A 26,954-nucleotide genomic window follows, 5' to 3' on the forward strand; every position below is an offset into this window, starting at 1 on the left:
CAGATGCGGCTCTCTTTGGGCAGCCAGTGCTATCGATATCTGTCTCTATAGTCAGAGTATGATTGCTCAGTCTGTACCTCGTCATTTGTCTTCTTAATTTACAGTTTTCACTGTACTCAGATAATCTGCAGTTGCGTAATCTCTATGTAGGGCCAAATTGTTACGGATTGGTCAGGTTCTGCACCCACAATCACACCCCGATCACAATCACCTGAGTTCTGATCACCACGCACCTGCACTCAATCAGCAACTCACCATAAGAGCACCACACACACAGTCATCATTGTCCAGACTCGTTTGCACGAAGCGGACTCATTGAGCTTCACTCTTGTGGTCTCAATTCCCTGCTATACTTACCTACTAACGTACCTTCTGATAATTACCTGTGTTCTCGTCCATCCTAGTCGAAGTTTCGTCTCAGTCTCCAGTCAGCGGTGTGTCAGCCATAAGTCTGTTCACAGATCTCCAGCAGTGTGTGTGTGAGGGTTTCCACCTTCACCGGTCCTCCTCCCGTCGTTCCTGGAAAGGAAAAGATATACTGTCTTCACGTATCCATCTACACATCAAGAAACTCATTCAGAACTGTTCACTTACCCGGTCTTTTCACGCTATCATCCTCATCCTGCTCTGCTGTAAATAAACTTATTATCATTATCACTTACCTCAGTCTTCTGGTCTGCTTCCGTAACAGTTAGCCCGGACCAAGACAGCGAACAGCATGAGTACGATGGATCCATTTCAAGAGCTGGTGGACTCACTCCGGAAAGTTTTGTTGGCCAGTCATACCACCATGCCAACTCCAGTTCGTCCCACAGCACCACCGGCACCCAGCACTTCTTCGGACCCCGTTCATTCCAGTCCCATGGCCCGACCAGCGCCCTACTCTGGCGGGGCGGAGGAGTGCAGCGGATTTCTGTTACAATGTTCACTTGTATTCACAATGCAACCTGCTCTCTATCCCACAGATGCTTCAAGGATTTCCTTCATCACATCTCTGCTTACCGGACCAGCTCTCAAGTGGGCGGATACCTTATTTCAGCAGGCCGGGCCGGCAACGCAATCGCTCCAAACCTTCATCGCTCATTTCAGGGAAGTTTTCGGATGCTCAGATACAGAAGTCTCCGCAGGAGAGCAACTGTATCATCTGAAACAGGGAAGTATGACGACTCAAGATTACTCCCTACGTTTTCGTACTCTAGCCGCTGCCAGCGGATGGAATGAGCGGTCTCTACTAACCACTTACCGGCTCGGCCTGGAACCCAATCTCCGGATGCAGTTAGCTGCGTTAGATGATTCGATGGGATTGGAGAAATTAATTCAGCAGTCACTTCGTTGCTCTGACCGGTTGAAATCATATAACGATCAGTCTGTCACTTCTGCACTCCTCCGACCCATGACAACCGCCAGCCCTCCAGAACCAGAACCAATGATCCTGGAATCAGGCAAGATCTCTGCAGCTGAGCGACAGAGAAGGCTGACCCGGGGTCTTTGCATGTACTGTGGGGCTGCGGGACACTTTCGTATCAATTGTCCTCTACGTCCAGCGTCATCCTTGGTGAGTGTCATCCATTTAGATCTGGATAATATGCATCCACTGACCACCAATGTTCAGTTAACCACCCACGTCTCCTGTGTTACAGTCGCAGCCCTCATCGACTCCGGGTCAGCGGGAAACTTTATCTCAGACACCCTCTGTCGCCAGCTCCAGCTGCAGACCCAAGCTTCTACTACCATCTACCAGATTCAACCCATAACCAACAGGATTAACTCACGGACACGTATTCACCGAAAGTGTGAACCTGTCATCCTTCAAGTCGGAGTTCTACACCGTGAGGAGTGGCGACATTGGTTGGAGGGTGCCAACCATCCGTTCCAAGTCAAAACAGATCACAAAAACCTGCAGTACCTGCGAGATGCCAAGAGGCTCTGTCCCCGTCAGGCAAGATGGTCCCTGTTCTTTTCTCGTTTTGATTTCACTATAACCTACCGGCCAGGATCCAAGAATGTCCGAGCAGATGCCCTGTCACTTATCCATGATTCCCACGATTCAACTGAAGCACCTTCAACCATACTCCCAAAAGACCTCATCGTCCAACCCATAGAATGGACCAACCCTCCGGCTGTCGCCACTCCAGAACCCAGATCTCCGCCGGGCTGTCCACCAGGTCGTCAGTACATCCCTAGGACCCAACGGGTAGATCTAATCCATTCTACGCATACCTCCCTGGGCACTGGACATCCAGGGGCCAACAGCACTCTCTCGCTGCTGACGGAACACTTCTGGTGGCCGCACATGGCAAGGGATGTACGGAGGTATGTTCAAGGTTGTAAGGAGTGTGCAATGTCAAAAAGTCCACGTCATCTGCCTGCCGGGAAACTCCATCCCTTGCCTGTGCCGAACCGCCCCTGGTCACACCTGGGAGTTGACTTCATGACCGATCTTCCTCCATCTGACGGTAACACCTGCATCTTTGTCATTGTCGATAGATTCTCAAAGTTCTGCCGCCTAATACCCTTGAAAGGTCTTCCCACAGCTCTGGAATCTCCAGGGTATCCGTACACAAATAACATTCAAGTTTACTTCATTTTTCTGTCATTTCATTCCAATAGGATAGATAATTTTCTTTGTGTGCTTTTATAATTTGGTTGGGCTGAATTTTATGAATGTATATTTAATTTTCCTGATTCTGAATGTTGTTAGTCATGTTAGTTTGTTTTTGCAGCTTCAGGAACATCTGAATCAGGGGACTTTTTTTCAGGGTTCATTCATGGTTTTTAAGGGCTTTAAAATGGTAAGACCTGGGGGTCACTAATTTTTAGGTGTTTCCCAAATTTGATGGCTCGTTTCTCAATGCGCATTAGTAGAGGGTATTGGCCTAATTCTGCCCTGCATGCGTTGTTCGGTGTGTTCCTCTGTACTCTGAGAATACACATACAGAACTCAGTATGCAGAGCTTCTATCGGATTTGTCCCATTTTTCAAATTCGTGATTTAGGACTTCACTGCCATATAATGCAATAGGTTCTATGACTGATTGGAATATTTTGAGCCAGATTTCAACTGGTATTTCAATTTGGATAGATTTTTTGATGGCATAAAAGGCCCTTCTTGCTTTCTCCTTCATTTCATTCACAGCCAAATTAAGCTTACCAGTTGCACTTATTTTCAGCCCGAGGTATGTGTAGTTTGTGGCATATTCAATTTTGGTCATACATAGGGTGAAATTGTGTCTCTTTCCCTGACATGTGGGTCTTTTCTGGAATGTTAGTACTTTAGTTTTGTTAGGATTAATAGCCAGGGCCCCGTGTCTGACAACTTGTTCAGAATGTCTAGGTTCTGCTGTAGACCCTCTTCTGTTGGAGACAGCAGAACCAGATCATCTGCAAACAACAAGAACTTTATGTTGCAGTCATGTAGTGTGAGGCCAGGTGCTGTTGATTGTTCTAGGAGTTTCGCCAATTCATTAATGTAAATATTGAAGAGGGTCGGTGATAGTGGGCAGCCCTGCCTCACACCTCATTTTTGAGTGAAGAATTCTGTTTGTTTGTTTCCAATTTTAATTGAACACTGATTGTTTGAATACATTGTTTTAATAATATTGTATGTTTTACCCCCAGTCCCAGATTCCAGACGTTTTGACAGCAGACCTTCATGCCAGATTGAATCAAAGGCCTTTTGGAAATCTACAAAGCAAGCAAATATTTTGGTTTTGTTTTGGTTAATGTATTTGTCAATTAGGGGGTGAAGGGTGAAGATGTGATCTGTTGTTCTATAATTTGGTAAGAATCCAAATTGACTTTTGCTGAGGACATTGTTCTCTGTAAGGAAGTGTGCAAGTCTTGTGTTGATGTTGCAGAACAGCTTCCCCAGATTACTGCTTACACAGATGCCTCTGTAATTGTTGGGGTCTGATTTGTCTCCACTCTTGAATATGGGCGCTATGAGTCATTGATTCCAGGTTTTAGGGAAATGACTAACACCAACACTAGTAGGGTCGATCTTAATTTGTGCTCTGTGGTCTTGAGCATTTGGTTGAGAAAGTCCATCTGTTCCACTTACTTTTTTTTTTTTTTTTTTGCTTTTTAGAGCCTGGATTTTATCAATCAGTTCTTTTCTGTAATGGGGTAGTCTAATGGGTTTTGGTATTTACCAATTGTATGTTCCATATGAATCATTTTTTCATATTTCTGGGTTCATTTTAATTTCACTATAAATATTTCAGTATAAAGTGATTTTTCCAGGTGTCTCCATTTTGTATGGCTGCTTGTTCATGATGTTTTTTATGCAAGTAATTCCAGTTCTCCCAGAAATTGTTAGAATTTATGGATTCTTCAATAGTTATAGTTGATTTTGGATGTACTGTTCTCTCTTTTTTCTGAGTGTACTTTTATACTGTTTAAGTTCTTCACAATATTGATGGCGTAAACCTGCATTGTTTGGTTGTCTATGTTTTTGATTTGACTTAATTTTTTCCTCATGGTTTTAAAGCCTAAATCAAACCATTTTTCATTTTCTTGTGTGTTTTTATGGATTTTCTTAGAGGATGTGAGGTTAAATAATTTGGCCAAATATTCAAATATATAATTTATGTTCTCTACAGTTAGATTGACACCATCTCGATTGTGAGGTTAAATTCTGCCTAGAATGCTGTCTATAAGTAAGGATATGTTTGGATGGCCAATTGCTCTCACATATATTTCTGTGTTGTTTTGTGCCCATCTGTAATTCTCTCTAATGTTGTACAGCATACTAGGATGTGAGTGTAAGTTTGTATTTGTTGTCCTTTTTAGGTAAACAGTAATTTGACTGTGAATGCTCCGAAAATGAATGGATCTAGATCTGTGATCATGTAATCAACTGTTGAGCAACCATGAAATAAACTGTAGGTGTACCTTCCAAGAGAGTCCCCTCTCACCCTGCCATTAATGAGGTACAGACCGAGGCTTCAACAGAGCTTGATCAGAAGCTTTGCATTTTTATTTACTTGGTCATCAGAGTTATTTCTTGGGGAGTTTACAATGTTTTGTGGGAAGCTCGATCTGTCCAAAAATATAGTTATACCCATTATCTGTGGTGTGGTCGGGAAGAGCTCCTGTCCTGGCATTTAGATCTCCACGGATCAACACACTTCCCTGGGCCTGGTTAATTTGACTGTGAAGAGATTCAAAGACGTCCTCATTATAGTATGGAGATTCAGAGGGAGAAATACAGAGGGCGCATAAGAAAACATCTTTAGTGGTTTGTGTAAGGTGCTTGTTGATTTTGAGCCAGATATGTGAATCTTCTTTTGTTTGTATGTATTTGTCAATTTCTTGTTTATGCCAGATTATGATGCCCCCTGAATCTCTTCCATGTGTGATTACTTTTTTCAGTATTTATTTATGTTCAATGCCAGTTGTAACTGTTGTTAGAACTGTCATTTTTGCTACAAATTCACATGCCATTAAAAAAAAATGAAAGCACCTAATTGACACATTGTTTTTGTTGTTGCTTTTATGTAAAAACCTAATAGACACTACAAGATTTTGGAATACCAGGAAGATAAAGAAGTAACAATAACAATATTAATAAATAATAATAATAATAATAATACATTATATTAATAATGATATAAATATATTAATATACTAATATTAATCAAAATAAACATTAAAAAGGTTATTAATAACACCATTAAGGTCCTATACAGCAGAGTGTAGTTCATTATAAAATAAAAATTATGTCATAATTAAGTATTTATAAGAAAGAAGAAGATATTTGAGAAATGTTGTTTGTCAATATAATGGAAACCAATGCTCACCAAAATAGTTTGGTTATCAAGAGTCTTCAACACTTTCTTTTTCCATTCTGAAGAAAAAAACAAAGCGATACAGGTTTGGAACAACATGAGGCTGAGCAACTGATGACAAAAATGTTCCTCTCGTTTAAGACAAAACAAAAGGTGTGGCATCAGAAATCATTAGTATACTAAGTTTACTGAAAGACCATTGGGTTCACAATAGTACAAGAAATATCTTTGCGTTTTATGATCCAACATTTGTACTGATTGTTCTATCCACCTTAATTTTAACGTAAGAGCAGGTGGGGCCATTTGTAAATTTATTGCATCTGGCTTCTGCTGTACAGAACAGCTTGTTTTGCTGCTTGATATAAAACGGGTGTGTCTTACCATATTATTTTAATGTACTGCACTTTGTTACTCTTCTCTTCTTAACCTGAAGTCTCACATATTACCAGAAAACAGCTTACTTCCACATTGAAAAATAAGCTGGGTATCAGGGGTGGTGAACTTTGGTCCCGGAAAACAGCAGCCCTGCAGAGTACAGCTCCAACCCTAGTAAAAACTCAACTGCCTGTAGCTTCATAACCATCCAGACCTTGATTAGCTTGTTCAGGTGTGTTTGATTAGGGTTGAATGGTATGTTATAATGGTATATTATTATAAACTGGCCAACATATACCACTTTATAATTTTTTTATTTTAATTAAAACAAACTTTTCATAAAACAAAAGCCTTTTTTGGTGTCACATACAAGGGAATTGACTTTCCTTGAAAGGCTTACATAGATGGTTCTCTTTTATAAGTAGGTTACTTTGATATAAATAACAGAATTGACAATAAAGTTGACTTTGACTTTGTCTAGCACTGTGTGTACTCTGTGTAGAGATTAAAAAGTATTTGAAGCTGCATTTAAACTGCATTTGGAAGTTCAAACTCGGGGGCACCGTAGATGTCTATTATATGGAGAGGAATCCTTAAATGCTTTCCTCGAAAAACATAATTTCTTTACGACTGAAGAAAGATTGACATGAACATCTTGGATGACAAGGGGGTGAGTACATTATCTGTAAATTTTTGTTCTGAAAGTGAACTACTCCTTTAAAGTGTTGATCAGCATCAATATGTTGAAAACATTCAATTATTAGGCTATTATAGATGATTAAGTTACAAATAAGTCAGAAAATGATTATTCAGGCCACATCACATTCATTTTTCATAAAACATCCATAATGAGTAACTCCACACATACATTTCTTGACAGAAATCCATATGTCAATGTTGAATACACACATGAAACACTAGGCATGAGTCCAGGTTTTTAATTATAGTTTTACCAAGATAACTGCTTTCAGCAGTGAGCTTCATATTTAAGCTTTATAACATGACAACCCACAGTGACATAACACAATTTATTTTAGACAATGAAATGGTTACTGGCATGTGGCAAGCAGTTTACCTTACAAACCCTATGCATAAGCTTTCATTGGAGCTGAAAAATATGCCATACTTGTGTTTCTTGTAAAAACAAATTAAGTCGTGAGATTAATTGCTTAACATTGTCTGCGATCATCAGATGACATAGTTTGATCTTTGTCTTTTTTGTGCATAGAAAAATTCCAATTTGTAAGCATAAATCCAAAGGTATACCTTCACAGAAATGCTTTTCATATGCATCTGCTATTAATGAACGTTCAGTCAGTAGGCATGACCAGGAACCCAGTGGGAAAAAAGCCAAACCAAAGTTACAGAGAAGGAGCTTCGAGATTGCAGATCAACAGATAAGAACACGGAAACAGTAGCAATTTGATAAGCAGGTTGTTAAGTATCATCTATTCATTTTTGAAATCTGGAAACTGCATCGTGAATCTGATGACAAATGCATCATATTACATATTATATAACCGCTTCTATGATTATACCACACAGTGGCCCACAAACAATTTCCTGTGTTATTGTAGTCACATTATATGTTTTTTTCTAAGCTGTTTAATGTGTAATATGCTTATTTTCCAGTAAAAAGTTTCCTGTTGCCTGAAATTATGGTTCACGAGTTCACACTTACATATAATAAACTGGGAATGGGTTATGCGTATTTGGCGAGCTGTCCGATGGAAGGGCTCCGAGCTCGGAATTTTGGCCCGAACTCAGAATACCCCCCCGTTAGGACAGAAATAGCTGTAAGTGTGGAGAAGGGGTGGCGGAGGGATGCTAAAAATCTGTCAAGGAACAGAGGTGAGGCTGCGGTATAAATACACGTCTGTTAATTAGGTTGATTGCTGATTGCGCTCCTCATATTCATTGTTAATTATCTGAACGTGCTCCTCCCGAACTTTGTTAATAAAAACATCATAAATCAGTGAATAAATCATATGGTTAATACGTGTTTTTCTTTTCACAGTCTTCCTTTTGGGTTTAACCCCTTAGCATTCCTGTAAAATGTAACTAAAAGCGTACAACAGGGGGTACAGTGGAATGACTAGCAAATGTACTATTTATATAACTGAGGAAAAAGGAAAGATTTTGATTTTGATTAAGAAGACAGGTTATGCTTACAATTAATCCCTTAGCATTCCTGTCAAACATACTGTAACTCAATGCAAAACGCCCTGCCGGTGGAACGCTGGAACACTATGTTAAGGATGTTTTTAATATTGTACTTTCCTTTTCAGCATCAAGGAATGCATTTACAGGTGATTTTGATTGATTTCATTACAGCTCACTCCCTGCAAGGAAAACAATGATCCACCCAGTGCATCCTTAACTTGACTATATAACAGGAGGTTGCAGATGATCAGCAGCATATTAAACGGAGTACTACTGCCGTTTAGGTACTGAGACAGCAATCGTAGCCTACACTTGAAGGGTAAATATTCTTTTTCATGATCCTAGCTTTATTTATTTATTGCTTTCATTATGTATTTTCCCTTTGTCTAAATTAATCTGCATTGTTTTTTAATTAGAGGTTATAGAAACACTGTTAGAAACTATACAGTAAATCTCATAGACATTATAATTTGGCTGCAATATTTTCAGCAGGATGGTACAACAAGCTCAACTCACAACCACTGTAGAAGACAACCCCACTGTGCAGACCAAAGTTAGTAATCCACTTTATATTTTGGTAGACATTTATTGTGTGCTTCAGTTTTTGACTAACAGTTTTTTTTTTTTTTTTACTCTAGCTGAAAGTGGAAAGGTCAGTCGAGCGGCCAGTTCGATGTCCATTTGCTGTTCATTTGCGAAACTACAAGGATGGCTCGACCCAACAAGATACGCTGCATCACAAGGCAGTTAAGGTATCTTTAAATTATAATCTAATTTTAAATAACTACATGTTTGTAACAGTTTTGGATTGATGGGAATCTGTTTTTTCTTCTCCAGAATATGCCCTGCAATTCAAAAACTTGTGAAGGCTCCATCATGAATCCTAAAACTCTGATACGTGGTCCATCCAAAATCACATCTTCCTCAGATGACATCCTCACCCAGGCAGTGGATTTCATTGACCAGTACTACAAATCATTCAAAATGTATGAGCATTCTACAAAAATAAAGATGATATTTTTTACATTACAGTAAAACCAAGTAATCTAATTAATTAATTATATTATATTATAGATCAGATTTAAAGTGCCCCTATTATGCCTTTTCAAATATGATATTTCATGTAGTGTGTCATGTAGCTGTATGTGAACATAAACTATCTGCAAAGTTGTGACGCGGACAGTGCACTATAAATGAAGTTTTTGTCTAACAAAAAAAAGAGTCGGCTCACATTCGCCTAAACGAGTCGTCAGCAATTCGAATCTTTTTTCTGTAACGGCCACACGTCACGAGCTACACATTTGCGTAATGTCCGCCCACGTTCAATTTCGCGAACAACTTGCCCGCCCACAAACAGTAGGCCTACCATTTTCACGTGGATTAACGTTACATCATGTCAAGAAGACGCCCTGCGCTGTGAGAGTGAATTTGTTTTATATGCCCTTCCGAAAGATGAAAGTACCAAGAATGAGTGGTTAACATTAATTTTTTCAACACCTCAGCAGTCCAATGCCAATCTTGTGTTGTGTTCGCGTCATTTTACTGATGACTGTTTTTCCAATCTTGGGGAGTAACGTTACAACGCGAGATTCACCAAACGCTTGGTTTTAAAAAATGGATCAGTGCCCAGTTTATTTGGACCGGCTTGCTCCTCTGAACTTCTACCTGTAAGTATGATTAATAATTGATGATTGTATTTTCTAGCGATCGTTCAAAATACGTCTTTGTGTACGTTATGGTGTGTAACAACCCCGCACATGTCTTGGTAACCGGCTAACTTGCGCTTCTGTAGTTCTGTTGTTCAGCTGTGAGTGCAATGTAGTCTAAAAATTGTGATTGATGCAGCTTGACTGTCTGTCTGCCTTATTAGTTTAAGTAATGATAATGATAAACGATGGCTTAACGCAGTGTTATGCATTATACAATGTTGAAGTTCACAACGTAGAGGTGTGCCCGGTTCGCTTACAAAAGCAAATTGCAAGCACTTTCCACAGTTATAATATGACACCCACTGAGAAACGTCCTGCTCCAGTCGTGCTTGCAAAACAGTTTCTTGTCGATGTGCCACTTCAACCGTTTCATCGTCAGACTCCGGCTCGAATTGATAGGGTAAAATCGAGGCTATCTTTTCTATGCATTAACAGGTCTCCGCAGCTGTCATTCAGTTATGCCAATGGGCGTTTCGTTTTGCGCTGAAGCGGTAGACCAATCCAAAAGGACTGCACCATCTGACCAATCACAGCGGTGAGGGCTCACGGAAAGGAGGGGTTTAGAGAGACTGATTCTTCGAACTGCTTCAAACGAGTCGTTTACGAATCATTTAGAAACGGGGTAAAATTAAATCTAATTTCTGAGAAAACTAAAGTGTTTTTTGAACTTGCATAGATGTAAACCTGTTTTAAGAGACTATTACAACAATATTAACTACCTTTAACATGGCATAATAGGGGCACTTTAAAATGCAACATTTAACTTTTTAGCCTTACTAAAAATGTTTAAACACTCTTGATAGGCTTATGTCATCAGGCACTCATATTAAAAAAATATGATTATGTGGGTGGAGATGTGGAGTTCCTATAAACCGCGTTTCATTTTTATTATGAGCGAGTTTTGTTCTGGTTTCAGGAGCTCGTCAAAGTAGAATAATAGATTTACTCTTTATCTTTATTTAAACGATTATGCTAAATTTCGTTCGTCTTGAAAAACAGGGATGGGAATGTGACAGTCGGTTTGTTTAACATGGTTCATTATTTATTCTCACGTTTTTACGCAGCCCGAATCCAAAGGAGCACCAGGCTAGGATTGACAGGGTCACGCTGGAGATCACCCTGACCGGCTCCTACACACTCACCACAGATGAACTCACTTTTGGGGCCAAACAGGCTTGGAGAAACGCGCCGAGGTGCATTGGCAGGATCCAATGGGCCAATTTGCAGGTATTTACAGAAATCTTTCGTGTAGATTATGGCTAGCGCTTCTACATCAATTTTAGGCATACTAACATAAGTCTCTTCCACAGCTTTTCGATGCGCGTCAGTGCAAGACCGCGGAGGACATGTTTCATGCCTTGTGTACTCATCTTAAGTATGCCACCAATGGAGGAAACTTGAGGTAAACTGAATTTATTTATCGCGGTAGTCATCATCAGTTCTATAACTAGTAGGCTATGTTATTGTGTGTCTGAATTATCACGGCAAAATGTCTTACAGGAGCGAAGTACAAAAGAATAAACAAATAGCACACAAAGAACCTCCATTACATTTCAGAGGTTGTTGACAAAAAACAATATTCCAGATTAAATGTCGATAGTGGGAAAAACAATAGGTTACTGTCGTAACCCCGGTTCTCTGAAACATCGAGTGGAGAGATCCACCTATGGGAAGGGCATCCGTACCTGACCTCTGCAGAAGCATCCAATTGCACCAAGTCTGGCTTGACAGACAGGAGCGCGTGCCCACTGGCAGGTAAGGGACCACCCCTTACCGGGCGAATAAAACCAATGCACGCGCTACCTTTCCTCAGTGAGCATATTCGCTTCTCGCAGCAAGCGGGGCAAACTTGGTGGATCTCTCCACTCGATGTTTCAGAGAACCGGGGTTACGACAGTAACCTATTGTTCTCTTTCATCATCTCGTGTTCGAGATCCACCTATGGGAGATATGGACAGCTCCCCGGTTGCCCAATACACCCACAGTGAGGCCCTGTAAGCCAGAGGACGGTCACCTGGAGAGGCGGTGCTTGACACGTCACCAAGGATCAGACCCCCATAATGAGCATGAATACCAGCCGTGCAAGAATGAACTGTGGTAACATGCACATAATAAGGCCACACACCTCATGCTGATATATTAATAATAATATATGCACACATAATAAAGATGTGGGAGGGGGGGGCAGATGACTTGCTTAGAAACATGAATAAGCTGAGCTGGACCACTCAAGCCTAAGGTGTTAAGGGTCCGAGGGCGCAACCCAACGAAGAACCCACACCTAAAACAGAATGAGCTACCGGGGTCTGGGTGACATCCAGCCGGTAGTATCTGACAAATGTATGTGGTGAGGCCCAGCTTGCAGCGGCACAAATGTCCTGCAAGGAAACCCCGTTAAACAGAGCCCAGGAGGCTGCCACGCCTCTAGTGGAGTGAGCTCTGAGGCCCTCTGGAGGACGCACTCCCTTAGATTCATATGCCAAGGAGATGGCTTCCACAAGCCAATGAGAGAGGCGTTGCTTAGAAATGGGATTCCCTGTGTTAGGGGGGGCCCAAGAAATGAAGAGCTGGTCGCTCCTTCTGAAAGCGCTGGTCCTGTCAATGTAAACCCGTAAAGAGCGAACAGGACATAAAGCGTTCAGCCTCTTATCCTCTGAAGAGGAGAAAGGAGGAGGATGAAAAGCGGAAAGCTGAATCACCTCACACGCAAATGCTGGGAAGCATTTTGGCATAAAGGCTGGGTTAGGCCTTAGAAAGACCTTATCTCCATTGATGGAGAATTTAGTGCATGAGGAATGGACTGAGAGTGCATGCAAGTCACTGACACGTTTGGCTGATGCCAGTGCCAGGAGCAGAGCTGTCTTAAGAGACAGAAGCTTAAGAGAAATGTCTCCCAGCGGTTCAAAAGGGTATTGAGACAAGACCCCCAGCACCATGGAGAGGTCCCATTCTGGAATCACTTTTTTAGTGACTGGAAGGGAGCGGCGGGCGCCTTTCATAAATCTACGAATGAGGGGGTGTTGCCCCACTGTCGTGCCATCGAACCCAACATGACATGCGGCGATAGCCGCCAAGTAAACCTTAATAGTGGAAAAAGATCTTCCACCATCGATAAGGTCTTGCAAAAAGCTCAAAATAGCAGTGAATGAGCACTGATACGCTATCAGCTGGCGCTCATCGCACCACTGCTCAAAAACACGCCACTTGCAGTTGTAAAGAGAGCGTGTGGAGGAGGCTCTGGCATTCTGAATGGTAGCGACAACACGTGGGGGGAGCCCCAACGTGTTTAAGTTCGCCCTCTCACGGGCCAGGCCCATAGAGCCACCCTGTCTGGGTGGGGATGGTAGATCTCCCCGTTCGCTTGAGACAGGAGGTCCGTGCGTAGCGGGAGTGGCCACGGCTGTGCATACAGAAGAGGAATTATCTGTGCCAGCCATGGAGATTTGGGCCATCTGGGTGCTATCAGAATGAGCGTCAGGCTCCGTTCTTTCACCCTGGCCAGAGTGGGCGCTATTAACGATAGCGGAGGAAATGCGTAGAGAAGCACTTTGGGCCATGGATGGGCCAGTGCGTCCACGCCGAGGGGGGCGTCCTCGTCCCGTAGCGAGAAGAACATAGGGCACTGGGCGTTTTCGTGCGAGGCGAAGAGATCGACGGTCGCCTGACCGAATCTCCTCCACAGTAGCCCCACTATCTGAGGGTGGAGGCGCCAATCCCCATAGAGTGGGTTCCCCCTCGATAGAAGGTCTGCTCCTCTGTTCAGAACGCCTGGGACGTGAGTCGCCCGTAACGACAGGAAGTGTCGCCTGCTCCATACTAACAGCCTGTGAGCTAGAGCATGGAGCTTTGAAGAGCGCATCCCCCCTTGACGGTTGATATAAGCCACGGCTGTGGTGTTGTCGCAACGCACCAGCACGTGATGCCCTTGCAGGCGGGGCAGAAAGTGATTCAGAGCTTTCCAAACCGTGAGGAGCTCCAAATAATTTATGTGGGCTGAGTGAAGTGTGTTAGGCCACACACCGTTCACTGTTCTGCCCTCCTGTGTGGCACCCCACCCTGTTAAGGAGGCATCTGTCGTCACAACTTTGCGCATCATGATTGCCCCGAGGGGAGTTCCATGAGCGTAAAACTCCACATTCCTCCAGTGGCGCAGCGCTGCAGTGCAAGCGCGCGTCACCGAGACAGAGCGGCAGAGATCGCGTAATGGGCTGAGATGAAGAGATAAAACCCACTTCATGAACGCCCTCATTCTCAGCAGGCCTAAAGGCAGGACATGGACAGCCGAAGCCATAAGACCCTGTAGTCTGAGACATGTGCGATACTGTACCCTCGCCCCTTCTCTGAAAAGCGAGAGGCATTTCAGAAGAGAGAGAGTGCGCTGTTGCGAGAGCCGTGCGCGCATTGTTATAGAGTTCAGCTCCAGCCCCAGAAAAATCACATTCTGCGAAGGAGTGAGATTGCTCTTGCTCACGTTCACTCTGAAGCCGAGCGCTGTGATGTGAGCGAGCACACGGGCAGTGCTTTGTATCGCTTCCTCTCTCGAATCGGCTAAAATCAGCCAATCGTCTATGTACGTCAGGATTCTGAGTCCCGCTGCTCTCAGCGGAGCGAGTCCTGCCTCCACACACAGACAGAACGTCCTCGGGCTGAGTGAGAGCCCGAAAGGAAGAACTGTGAACTCGTAACAAACGCCTTGGTAGGCGAAACGAAGGAATTTTCTGTGTGGAGGATAGATGCTTATGTGGAAAAAGGCATCTTTCAGATCGATCACTGTAAAAAACGCAGTGTGATTTACGGATCTTAAAAGAGAGGAGTGGCTCAACATTCTGAAATTGTATTTCCTGAGATGTTTGTTCAACACTCTGAGATCCAGAATAGGGCGGAGAGAACCGTCCTTCTTCGGGACTAGGAAATAACGGGAGTAAAACCCCTGACTGCTTGAGTGCGGTGGCACCACTTGCACCGCCCCCTTCTCGAGAAGAGCGGAGATTTCGTCTTTCAGAATGTGAGCGGAGCTCTCTTCCGTGTGAGAAGAGATAACTCCGTTGAAAAGAGGGGGCTTTGTGGCAAACTGAAGTCTGTACCCCTTCATTATAGTACGAATCACCCATTCGGGAGCTGACACTGACCGCCAGGCTGCGACCTGATTCATTAGAGACCCCACACAAACCGGAGAGCAGCTTTGGGCTGCTAATACGCCCGGATCGCTCATATGTGATGCAATGGCGCCATCTAGCGGACAGACTAGGGACGGCGTGCAGGGAACCGGAGAGATGTTCTCTCGCTGAAACGAATTTATTAGATTCGTTTCTTTCAGTGTGTTCTTTGTGTTTTGTGTGTTGGGGAACACTGGGGCCGAAGCCTTTATTTGTTTGGTCTGGGGAACAATGAAAGTGCTGTGTGGTGACAGTGCTTGTGCACATTCCCTGACAACTGACCCCCTGAACGTGGGGGGATAACACATAACAGCCACTGAACACTCTGGCTGTGGAAGGTGGCCAGCCCTTCCATGGGAGAGCCTCTGTCTTTTGGACGAAGGCTCCGGGGCAGGTAGAGAGTCCATAGAGCTTGCGGCTCGCGAACGCGGGCTCTCCGGCCCCAGCTGGTGAACATCAGGCAGGCCGCTTGCGTTTCGAGTCGGAGGGGGTGGGGTTGGGGGGTTTCCCGGCCGCAGCTGCAGCTGCAGCAGAAGACGGCCTACCCCAGGGTTTTGCGGCGGAAGGATTGTTCTGCCGCGGAGGAGGTTTGTTACGGTGTCTCTCCCTACTCTGATGCGGGGTTCGCCCCGTAACAGGAGGGTTGGGCACACGCGCAGTGGGCAACTGGCGCGACGCACCTGTCTTCCTCGGAAGGCATAATTTGAAAGCCTCGTCCTCCTTCTTCTTATCATCATACCGCTGCTGCATCATAGCCACGGCGGGACCAAAGAGAGCCTGACCAGGCTCGACGGGGGCGCCTGCGATGCGCCTCTTCTCACTGTCGGGGAGTCCTGACAGGTTGAGCCAGAGAGCGCGCTCCCCCACCACAGAAAGCGCCATGGCGCGCCCGCTGGCTTGGACAGCCTGGCGAGCGTTACGGAGGACGAGGTCGTTAACCATAAGGATCTCCTTCCATAGGGTAGGCGAGGGCGATCCTTTGTCCAGCTGTTGCCCCAAATCATCTAGATTTTCCGCCTGGTAAGCGGAGAGAAGGGAGGACACGTTTAGCGCTCTGACTGCCAAGGCCGACGATTTATAGGCCGCTTGGTGAACAGAGGCGGAAAAACGGTCCATCTTGCTTGGCAGCACCGGCTTAGGGGGGGCGAGCAGCCCGCCCTGAGCGGGGTTGAGGTGTCTGGCGATTGACGGCTCAACAGCGGGGGGGTCGCCCATGCCGAGAGTCGCCATATCCTTTACCTCTAAACCCGTCAAGCCGTGCTTAAAATCAAGCGGATCGGTCCAGTAGTGCCGCATGTGCTTAGCGCACGCTGGAAGGACGGGAAAAAGCTGTTTCCTCGGGCCGGGAGGGGGTCCCAGCACCTTCCCATCATACACGTCCCTCTCCTGGTCGGTGGCGCTCTGTGGGGCCGGCCACTCGATGTTGAGACGAGCAGCCGCTCGTTCGCACACCTCCAGGAGAATAGACTGGGGAACGGCCGCGGGGGGATTAACCTGGGCGACACCAGAGAGCGGGATGGCCTCCTCGTCCTCTGAGACTCCAAGCAAGCCCGCGTCGTCATCATCGCCGGAACCGGCCGGTTCATCGACGAACGGAAGGTTTCCCGAGAAAATATCTTCCTCGGGAAACGCAGGATTAGACAGCTCAGCCCAATTAAGAGACGTCGCGCCCTGGGAGGCCCCCGGAGGCGCGTCGCCGTCACCGTGTCCCCCATCCGAGTCTGAAAGGCCGGGTTCCAGACACTGGGTAGCCGCAACCTTCAAGCGACGTCGCAAGAGCTTCTTGGGAAGCAGAAGACAATGACTGCAATTCTCCGGATTAGCCAAAGCTTCCTCAGCATGCTTAAAACCCAAGCATACCACGCAGAACTCGTGAGAGTCCTTGGCGGCAATGAGAGCTCCACACGCGGCCGGGCAGGCCCGTGATGAGATGCTCCCGGGAGTAGCAGATTTGGAGAGCGACATCTCGGAGAAAAACTCGGAAAAATCCGTGGCGGGCAGCCGTGGAAGGGAGATATATAAAGAGCGTGGGCAGCTCACAGAGGCAGAACACAGCTAACCTGGCTGAAAAGACGACTGTCACGTCTGGCGGAGGCTGATCAGTAAAGATATGTCCTCCTGAAGACACTCTGTGCGCAGTGTAATCCAGCCGAACTGTGTAAGTGCAGAGATCGCGAGAAGCGAATGTCAACTGAGGAAAGGTAGCGCGTGCATTGGTTTTATTCGCCCGGTAAGGGGTGGTCCCTTACCTGCCAGTGGGCACGCGCTCCTGTCTGTCAAGCCAGACTTGGTGCAATTGGATGCTTCTGCAGAGGTCAGGTACGGATGCCCTTCCCATAGGTGGATCTCGAACACGAGATGATGAAAGAGAACGGCATTCACTTTACAATAAGGTTTCATTTGTTAACATTAGTTAATGTGTCAACTAACATGAACGAACAATGAACAATACATTTACTACACGATATATTAATCTATGTGAATGCTAGTTAATAAAAATACAGTTGTTCATTGTTTTTTCACGTTAGTTCAAAGTGCATTAACTAATGTTAACAAACACAACTTTTGCTTTTAAGATGCTAAAATTAACATTAACTAAGATTAATTAATGCTTAATAAAAAAGAATTGTTCATTCTCAGTTCATGTTAACTAATGTTAACTAATGAAACTTATTGTAAAGTGTTACAAAAAAGCAATATATGTGGTCAAATTGTATCATTTATGTTTACAAGCTACTGGAAAGACTACTTTGCATAACTAAGGCAATCAAACATTTTTTAAAAACAATTTTGTCAAGCTAAATATATAGAGAGTGGGGTAAAATGAGCCATTTTTTACTTATGTGGTCCTCAGAATAAGGGAAAATGAGGCAGAAGTACAATGAAAAATTCTGAAGTAATTTGGATGTTTCTATTAACATCTATGATAAAGGATTCTAAAAATATGGCTTCTTATAAAAAAGTGTTCCTGTGGCTTAATGTGCCCCAGGGTAAGTTGACCATTGAGTAAGATGAACCATCTGGGTGATAACTGACCATCTGACTGAATCTGATTCAAACCCATGTAAAATTTTAAAGCTGACTTAAAATCTTGATTTGTTTTAATTTCTGAAACAATATGTTGAACACCAACATTTTAACCTTCCCAAAAACAGAGTAGACAGAGTAAAATGAAATAAAAACTGAATTAGAATGAAGGAATAAACGTCAGTTAAACTAATAAACATTTTAGTCAAAAGAGTTGACTTATATTTAGCTAAATAATTTGCATGGTTTTATATGTTGCTAAATCACCTATACGGATCATAAATATTTTTAGACCTGGATAAATTTGCTTTAATGTAACAGCCATTACATCTCTTATGCTAAAATTTGATTTTGACAAGACAAAAACGGTTTTTAAAGTAAATCGGTGCCTTCCACTTCTCCATTTCACAGTGTGGCAGAAATGATGTGTGATTCCAAAATACATGGTCACATGACAGTAAAAGTGTACAGTTGCCAAGATACAGGGGGTGGGTCAGCTTACCCACTGGCTCAACTTACCCCACTCTCCCCTATTAACTGCTTTTATCCAAGTCAAATGTACCATTAAATATGACAGAATGGCTTTGATTTTGATTAATTAAGGAACTATTTTTCTTTTGGTTTTGCCAGGTCTGCCATCACTGTGTTTCCTCAAAGAACAGACAGAGATCATGATTTCCGTGTGTGGAACGGTCAGCTTATAAAGTACGCTGGCTATCAGATGGAAGATGGAAGTGTGATCGGGGACCCAGCGGGTGTGGAGTTTACACAGGTAACCAAAATAGAAACATGGAGGCTGACAAATATATGTTGACTGTTTTACAACCAAATCTTTGCCTCTATTAAGAAATATTCACATATGATAACCCCTGGAAATGTTCACTATTTCTATAGGTGTGTATGCAGCTGGGATGGAAACCAAAGTATGGTCGCTTTGATATACTTCCACTGGTCCTGCAGGCGAATGGAGAGGACCCTGAAGTTTTCGATGTTCCTCCAGAACTGATCCTGGAGGTCCCAATAGAGCACCCAGAGTAAGTGATTTGGCTCATTTTTTTGAGGTAACAGATTTTGTATAGTTATATCCCACAGGGTTCAGAATAAAAAGCACATTTACAGGTCATTCTCTGATCAGACTGTGTTATGCTCTGCTTTTGTTCAGGTATGAATGGTTCAAAGATCTAAACCTCAAGTGGTATGCAGTTCCTGCAGTGGCCAACATGCTCATGGAAATCGGTGGTCTGGAATTCACAGCATGTCCTTTTAATGGCTGGTACATGGGCACAGAGATCGGAGTGAGGAACTTCTGTGACAGCCAGCGCTACAACACTTTAGAGGTAGTTCGGGTTTACTGCCTCATGACAATAGCTTAGCACATCCTGATACTTTTTATACTTATATTTTGCTTTTACTGCTTCTGTAGCGCGTTGGCCAGCTAATGGGCTTAGAGACACGCAAGCTGTCTTCACTGTGGAAAGACCAGGCACTAGTGGCTATCAATGTTGCAGTGATTCATAGTTACCAGGTAAAAAGACCTTCCAAATTCAATGTTTGTTTTATATGCATATTATTGATATGCATATTAATTCAAAATCCTGCAATGTTTCTGAAATGTGACCCTGGACCACAAAATCAGTTATAAAGGTAAATTTTTTGAAATTGAGATTTATACATAATAAGCTTTCCATTTATGCATAATAAGCTGAGATACAACTATTTGAAAATCTGCAATCTGAGGGTGCAAAAAAATCCAAATATTAAGAAAACCACCTGTGAAGTTGTCCAAATGAAGTTCTTAGCAATGCATATTCTCAATCAAAAAATAAGTTTTGATATGTTTATGGTAGGAAATTTACAAAATATCTTCATGGAACATAATCTTTACTTAATATCCTAATGATTTTTGGCATACAAGAAAAATCTGTATTTATTATTGATCTTTATATTGTCACATTTCTGTGCAGAAAAATAAGGTCACCATCACGGACCACCATTCAGCAAGCGAGTCCTTCATGCAGCACTTGGAGACGGAAGTTCGTCTGCGTGGAGGCTGTCCAGCTGATTGGGTTTGGTTGGTCCCACCCATGTCTGGCTCCCTCACCCCTGTGTACCATCAGGAGATGCTCAACTACATCCTTTCCCCCTTCTTCTATTACCAGGTATTAAACTTTCTGATTAATCATCAGACTTAACCTATTACCATAGCAGATACCCTGTGTTTATAAAAAAACACTTTGATATTAGCAGTGTAAATGTGATGTAAATTTATGCTGTTTTTAAAGGCTGATCCATGGCTAACACACAAGTGGAAAGATGAAAAGAAAGGATTTCGGAGATGTAAAGTCAGTTTCAAAGGAATCATAAGGTACAGACCATCGTCTCCAACCAAAACAACATGTATGTAAACTACTAATGCCAATTGCATTAAAATACTTGTGTTTTTTCTTTTAGAGCTGTGTTTTTTTCTCAAATACTCATCAAAGCAGTCATGGCCAAGAGGGCGCGCTGCACTGTTCTCTATGCCACAGAAACAGGGAAGTCACTGACCTTTGCCAAAAAACTCAACACCATGCTCAACCGTGCCTTTGACTCGAGGGTAAGAAATGTTACCTTTAAGAAATGATTTTCAAATATTGTAATAACACCAGATGAGTATATGAATATACAAATATTTATTCTTGTTTATTCTATGTTTCCTATTATAGCTGGTATGCATGGAAGACTATGATTTCAGTGAGCTTGAGACTGAGAGCCTTCTGATGGTGGTCACCAGTACTTTCGGCAATGGAGAAAGCCCAGGAAATGGAGTGGTATGGGCATAATATTGAAAATAATTAAACAGTCAGACCAAAATTTATTCAGACACCTTTAACATTTCTCACAGTATCACAGTTTAAATCCTTATAGTTTGGAAAATGGTAATAAAATATGACAAGAACTCAGAGTTAAACTGTGTCAGAACAAATTCATCTTGATAATCACAAATTAATTACAGTCAAACCCAAATGTATTCAGACACCTTCAAACTTTCTCACATTATCACAGTTTATTTGCCATAGTTCAGAAAATTGTAATAAAATGTGACAAGAACTTGATAGTTAAACTGTGTCAGAACAAATTCATCATTCATTCATTATTAAAAATGTACTAAATAATATTAATTTAAAAACCCAGATTTTTCAGGATTCATTGGTGAACATGAAGTTCAAAAGAACATCACTGATTTGAAATAGAATTTTTCCAAACATTATAAAAAACTTACTGACCCCAAACATTTGAACAGTAGTATATAAAAAATTATCAAAATTGATTTTGGTTCATTGCAAATAAAACACATTTTATTGACACTAATATTTTCTTTTCCTCAGAGCTTCAAGAAGCAGCTTTTCAGCTTGCAAAGCCTGAAAAACACTGTCAGGTTTGTAGTCCAGCACTGCAAAGATTTTCACTATGTTGTTGTAGCGCAGAAGCTCTGACCTTCTTTTCTCACTACAGGTACAGTGTGTTTGGCCTTGGCTCACGTGGGTACCCACAATTCTGTGCCTTTGCCCATGCTGTGGATGACAAGCTTGCAGAGCTGGGGGCCAAACGTCTGACTGCCACAGGAGAGGGAGATGAACTTAATGGGCAGGACGAGGCTTTCTCTGCCTGGGCTTGCACTGCTTTTAAGGTTGGTGAGGTTTCCATAATTCCCTCCATGCCTAGAAATTGTGAATCAGTGATTCGAGTAAATAAACCTGCTACTACTATAATAAACAAATGACAAGTCTCTGTTTTTAATTTAAGGATGCATGTGAGGAGTTTTCCATTAAAAAGCAGCTGAAAGCTGTTGAGCAGCAGTCAGACGACTGGGACCCACAGAGATACAGAGTGCAGCATGACAGTTACACTCTGGACCGAGTTACAGGTACATTTGTACTTATCAAAACCCTAATAATTCAATCAATATCAAGCTTTATCAAAATCTCAAGGTTTTAGCATGATTTTACAGTATTTATATGCATTAACCTTCCCGTTTTACAGCACTGTCTGCTCTTCACTCTAAAACTGTGTTTCCTATGACGCTGAAAAGAAGGCAGAAACTGCAGAGCGCTCAGTCAAGGTTTGATTTTTTACAGATTCACTACTTAAAGAGCAGGTCATATGGGTTTTCAAATATGTTTTTTGCAGTTTGTAACATAGCTTTTCTTCAATTTATAGACTTTTTTGTTAAACAAAAAAGTGCATGATAAATAAAGGTATTGTCTCAAAGTCGACTCAGACCCACCTTAACAAGTCGTGACATTTTCAAATCTTCTGCCAGTTACTGATCTGCGTCACTCGATAACACATTAGCATAATCTCCGCCTGCCCGCAAAATACAAACACTCTGACCTGTGGGTAAGTGTGTTGTTTACATCATGCCAAGAAGACGCTCTGTTCTGCGCTGTGAAAGCAAGTTTGTTTTGTTTTCATTGCTGAAAGATGATGTGAAGAATCAGTGGTTAAATTTAATTTTCCCACGATACCACAGCAATACAATTAGAATCTTTTGTCGTGTGTTCGTCATTTTACAGAGGACTGCTTCTCTAAACGTGGCGAGTTCAACGCAGTATGCGCTAAATGCTTGTCTGTGAAAGATAAGTCTCTACCTTCTTTATTTGGTACAACAAGCATCTCCGAACCACAATCTATAAGTACGATTAATACGTTATATGTAAATTTTTATTTGAGTGCTTAAAATATCAAGTTATTGTGTTAATATGTGATGTACACAGTGCAGCTTTAGGATTTCAGATAAACCACGATAATACTGTCTTACTGAGTTCTGATAATTCGCTGTGAACCCACTATTTCCTAAGAATGTGTCGATTAATGTAGACTGTTGTTTTAATTACTTCATTTAATAATAATGTAGACATATTTTGGTTTTGTTTTGTAAAGTGTTTACAGTTTAGCAGCTAAACTTTATGTGTTGGCACAATTTGCGTGCAATGTATACGAAAAGACCAATCACAACAGATTTGGCCAGCTGACCAATCAGAGCAGAGTAGGCTTATAGAAGGGAGGGGTTTACTGACCATAGGCTCAGAACCGCTTCAAACGATAAGTTTTGAAATCATTGCAAAATGATTCTAAGATTAAATGTAAATTCTGAAAAAAATGAGAGACAATGTTTTCTGACCTTAGATGCATTTAAACCTGTTGTAGAGGACTCCGACACAATATTAGGGCACTTTAAAATATCACATGACCTGCTCTATAGTAAACGTTTTTAACAGTGCTGATTTTTTAAACCCGTTTTCAGTCGTTCTACCATCTTGGTTGAGCTGAAGATGGATGGAAACACAGAAGCCTTGAATTTCGCCCCTGGAGACCATGTTGGGATTTTTCCAGAGAATTCTCCAGAGCTGGTGGATGGTGTTTTGAAGAATCTTCCAGATGCCCCTCCAGTTAACCAGAACCTTCACCTGGAGTCCCTTTCAGACTCTAGAAATGGTAACTATCACATCACTAATGACAGTTATAATAAACTATAGAAGTATAGTTGGGAAGTATTTCTGTTGGACACCAAAATTCCAACTATTTTTTTATGGCTCTTTCCTGTGGTGTCTTTTAGAGGAAAAGAAATGGCAGACAGATGAACGTATTCCTGCTTGCACGCTGACACAGGCTCTTACATACTTCATTGATGTCACAACTCCACCTTCGCAAAGCCTGCTGCGCAAACTCTCTAAAGTGGCGAGTCAGGAAGAAGAACGCAAACGACTTGAAGCACTTGCATCGGTAATTGCGTTACATTAATCATTGATAAGAATTTAAATAGGACACTTGTTTATAATTTTGCAGGAAATTACACATATTTCCAGTGGATGTGTTTATAGCATTCCTCCATTTCATTTCCATAGGATTTCCAGGAATATTCTACATGGAAAGATTTCTACAGGCCCACCTTCTTGGAGGTGCTCGAAGAATTTAAATCTCTAAAGGTCCCTGCCGCATTCCTTCTCAGCCAGCTTCCTCTGCTGAAGCCGCGTCTGTACTCTGTCAGCTCCTCATTGGACCGCCATCCAAATGAACTACACCTCACTATATCTGTGGTGGAGTACCACACCCAGGGTACGATACTTAACCTATAACAGACATACAAAACAAAGACATTGCATATTTCTTTCCTAATCAACACCTGTTTCACCGCACACGAGAATAACATTTTGTTCTGTTTTATTGTAGGTGGAAAGGGCCCAATGCATTTTGGCACCTGCAGTACATGGCTAAACACAATCAAAAGAGGACACACAGTTCCCTGCTTTGTTCACCGGTACAGATAGTTAAAAGCTGAATTTGAAAATCGAATTTAAAGGGATAGTTCACTTAAAGATGAAAATTCTGTCATGAATTTCTCACCCATGACCTTCGTTCATCTTCAGAACACAAATTAAGATCTTTTTGATAAAATCCGAGAGCTTTTGACACATTCAGGGCTCAAAAAGGTAGTAAAATAGTGGTTGAACCACAGATGTCACATGGACTATTTTACCAATGTCCTTACTACCTTTCTGGGTCTTGAACATGGTAGTTGCATTGTGTCTATGTAGGGTCAGAAAGCCGTCAGATTTCATAAAAAATATGATAAATATCTTAATTTGTGTTCCAAAGATGAAGGAAGGTCTTACAGGTTTGGACATGAGGGTGAGTAGTTAATGACAGATTTTTCATTTTTGGTTGAACTATATCTTTAAATACTCATAAATGCATGTAACATTTTGTATTCTATATCTTAATAACATAGAAAGCTTGACTTCTCACTATTTCAGCTCTGGTGGATTCCATCTCCCAGAAGACACCAGCACTCCAGTTCTTCTCATCGGAGCTGGCAGTGGTATTGCTCCTTTCCGCAGCTTCTGGCAACAGCGCATCCATGACGTGAAAAAGACAGGTGATCTTCGTGAGTTTTCATGAAATTCAGACACAAAAAACTCATAATAATGTCTTAAAATACAGTGAGGTTCTACTTAAAACAGTCACCACAATATCCTGAATTTTATTTGAGCTGGCTTTAGTTCTTGTTTCTCTTTTGCCCTAAATAGTTTGTCTTAATTGACTTGTTTTTAGGTCTGCATATTACTCCTATGACACTCCTCTTTGGGTGTCGGGATTCCGAAACAGACCATCTGTATAAAGTAGAAACACTGAAGTTGAGACTTGATGGCATTCTGGGCAATGTCAATGCAGCTTACTCTCGCCAGCCTGGTAGACAGAAGGTATGTCTCTAAATTGTTTTACTATACTAGAAATAATATATTTATTCAGTGCATTCATCAGACGCATTTACACTGTTGGTGTCTCAGTCCGTAACTGTAAGCTTGTGTTGTTTGGAGCAGATGTACGTGCAGGATGTCTTGAGGGAGCAGCTGTCTGAAAAAGCCGTGGAGGTTCTACACAAGAACGCGGGTCACCTGTATGTCTGCGGCGGCATGAACATGGCCCGAGATGTCGCTTGCACTTTGCAAGACATCCTGGCAAGTAATACGGGCATGACTGTATCAGAAGCTGGAGAATATCTGGAGAGGTTGAAGGTGAGCTCTCAAAATGCATTTAGATTCACCGTTTCAGTTAGATGAACTGCCATGTGATTAGTAAACTCATGCCATCTTCAACTTTTTCTTTGGCAGGCTGAAAAGAGATACCATGAAGACATTTTTGGAGCCTAATGAGAGAGATCTGCTGCATCATGTAGAGAAAAAGCACTTTTTTCACTTTTTATGTTCTTGAACAGTTTTAAACTGATGTGTGTATATATAGAGTAGTTTCTTTGTGTCAGTGTGGACAAACAGGATGATTGATACGTGTGCCCTATTGTATGATGGGCAAAGCTCTAAGTTAAAATGCTCTCTTTTAAGAGAAAAACGTATGGCTTTAGTTTATTGAGCGCATTTCTTTTGTTTTTATTTCGTTTCTTCCCTTCTGACATTTTCTAATGTCTTCTATGTACTATATGACCTGAGACATGCAAATGTAATTGTTCTAAGCAAGTAACCAGCATTTGATAATTTTATTAATGATCTTCCTTAGATAATTTATAGTGAAATTTGATTTAGGTCAACCTGCAATAAATGTACATGAAATATGTGTATTTGTAACTGTTAAAATTAATTAATAAACAATCAGATTCGTATAAGATGTTATGTGTGTGTTGATTGGGGTGCAAATCTAATCGAAGTGTAAAATAAAATGTAATGTCATCAAAGTCAAAATGAAATTACCTAAAGAAAGGTAATCAAACATTAGAAGGTCAATCTCTTACTACTTTATATTCTTTCAAGAAACCGTTGTTGTGTTCCAAAGGCACATAGCCATAGTAACAATAACCAAGCAAAATAAACAATACACTTATTGTACTACTTATTAGTCTTTGGTTAATGCAATGTGAACATAAATAACATGAATGATAAATGACTCCATTTCTATTAGCTAACATTACCAATGTTAACAAACATATTTTATTGACTTAGTAAATGCTGAATTTATCATTAACTAAGATTTATGCTGTAAGAGTATTGTTCATTGTTAGTTCATGTTAACTAATGGTATGAAGTATGAACCTTATTGTAAAGTGTTAGCGATTTAACAAAAGTGAATCAGAATGAGGTGGAAGAGGCTGAACTGCAAAAGGCAGCCAAGCAGAGATCTTCTAGAGAAGAAGAAAAAAACAAAATAGCTTGAGTTTTAGTTGCCTTATTGTAATTTAATGTT

The 26,954-nt window shown here is 42.0% G+C and overlaps 1 protein-coding gene across 1 annotated transcript; it reads left to right on the forward strand.

The window, feature by feature from the left end:
• Window positions 1–8,819: 8,819 nt before the first annotated feature.
• On the forward strand, window positions 8,820–26,379 carry LOC141334311 (nitric oxide synthase, inducible-like). Its single transcript, XM_073839361.1, has 25 exons — window positions 8,820–8,879; window positions 8,965–9,078; window positions 9,164–9,312; window positions 11,100–11,262; window positions 11,346–11,437; window positions 18,849–18,990; window positions 19,113–19,252; window positions 19,381–19,555; window positions 19,642–19,743; window positions 20,183–20,377; window positions 20,501–20,583; window positions 20,670–20,814; window positions 20,924–21,028; window positions 21,587–21,636; window positions 21,714–21,888; window positions 22,005–22,125; window positions 22,242–22,320; window positions 23,506–23,696; window positions 23,818–23,984; window positions 24,107–24,317; window positions 24,432–24,519; window positions 25,016–25,137; window positions 25,314–25,462; window positions 25,583–25,777; window positions 25,874–26,379. The coding sequence occupies exons 1-25, from the start codon at window positions 8,820–8,822 to the stop codon at window positions 25,910–25,912; spliced, it is 3,252 nt and encodes a 1,083-aa protein (XP_073695462.1). The 3' UTR covers window positions 25,913–26,379.
• The last annotated feature ends 575 nt before the right edge of the window (window positions 26,380–26,954 follow it).

Source organism: Garra rufa, chromosome 5 (assembly GCF_049309525.1).
Source record: "Garra rufa chromosome 5, GarRuf1.0, whole genome shotgun sequence".
NCBI lineage: Eukaryota > Metazoa > Chordata > Actinopteri > Cypriniformes > Cyprinidae > Garra > Garra rufa.

What these genes read in the sequence shown, in the direction of transcription:
- LOC141334311 (XM_073839361.1), top strand. Translation starts at nt 8,820, where the DNA reads ATGGTACAACAAGCTCAACTCACAACCACTGTAGAAGACAACCCCACT. An exon ending in AGCCTGAAAAACACTGTCAG is followed by an intron (nt 21,637 to 21,713) that starts GTTTGTAGTCCA and finishes TTCTCACTACAG; the next exon opens with GTACAGTGTGTTTGGCCTTG. An exon ending in CCATGACGTGAAAAAGACAG is followed by an intron (nt 25,138 to 25,313) that starts GTGATCTTCGTG and finishes ACTTGTTTTTAG; the next exon opens with GTCTGCATATTACTCCTATG.